The 745-nt window shown below is 46.3% G+C and overlaps 1 protein-coding gene across 1 annotated transcript in view; it reads left to right on the top strand.

Annotated features, from left to right (window-relative positions):
- Positions 1-158: 158 nt before the first annotated feature.
- LOC119592532 (CDGSH iron-sulfur domain-containing protein 2 homolog) overlaps positions 159-745 on the top strand; it is a gene marked incomplete in the record, with an annotated part of 9308 nt that continues 8721 nt past the window's right edge. The window contains 1 exon segment of the mRNA XM_037941392.1: positions 159-317. Within this exon segment, the coding sequence (XP_037797320.1) occupies positions 293-317 (25 nt within the window).

The following is a 745-nucleotide window of genomic DNA, read 5'->3' as shown; positions in this document are numbered from 1 at the left end:
AAAGAAACGCTGCTAGCCTAACCCATAATCCTACAACCAATATTCCATACAATTAGAAAATACACGCATTATGGACAACCCCCCCCCCCACCCAAATACAAAAATACGAAACACACTAGGAACGTCCCAGCCAATCAGAACGGGAGGAAGGGCCCGTTCTCCTTTGTGATTGGTCGCGGGGCCGGGAGCGGAGAGGGGGAGACCGAAGGCACTGACGCAACCCGGCCAGAGCGCGATCGCCCCGGACGACACCACCTGCTTCTCCCCGTTTCCACCGAGCTTTGCGAAAATCATGGACTTCTACAAAAATCTGACCGGTGGGTCTCTGTGTAGAAAGGGGAGGGCGGTTGAGTTTGAGAGGTAGCAGGGAAGGTGTTTGTTAGTTGAGTATAATTACTTATGGGAGATGAATCCGAGGATGCCCCTTTTAGGTAACTTGGCATCAAGCATCTTGCATGACGGGTTTTCTCACGATGACGCAGGAATACATGGGTTGAAAATGCAACGTCATACCCTGCATGATCACTAAGGGGTGTATAAATTGATTTTTGGTGTGAAATAGACGTTTGGGAGCCGGCGATCGATAGATTGAGAGCCGGGTATGAGGAGGAAAACGTGGTGTTATTGTTTTTACCTTCGATAAGTTATTTTGTTCTTAATCTAAGTTTTGCCATATTCATTAGAATTGTATTTTATTAATGTAATGTTTGACACATGTGCAAGTTTGTACAGTGTTTCATGTCTT

This window comes from Penaeus monodon, chromosome 30 (genome assembly GCF_015228065.2).
Source record: "Penaeus monodon isolate SGIC_2016 chromosome 30, NSTDA_Pmon_1, whole genome shotgun sequence".
NCBI classification, from domain to species: Eukaryota; Metazoa; Arthropoda; class Malacostraca; order Decapoda; family Penaeidae; genus Penaeus; species Penaeus monodon.
Note: the sequence above shows the minus strand (reverse complement) of the source record. Positions and strands in the feature narration are given on the sequence as shown.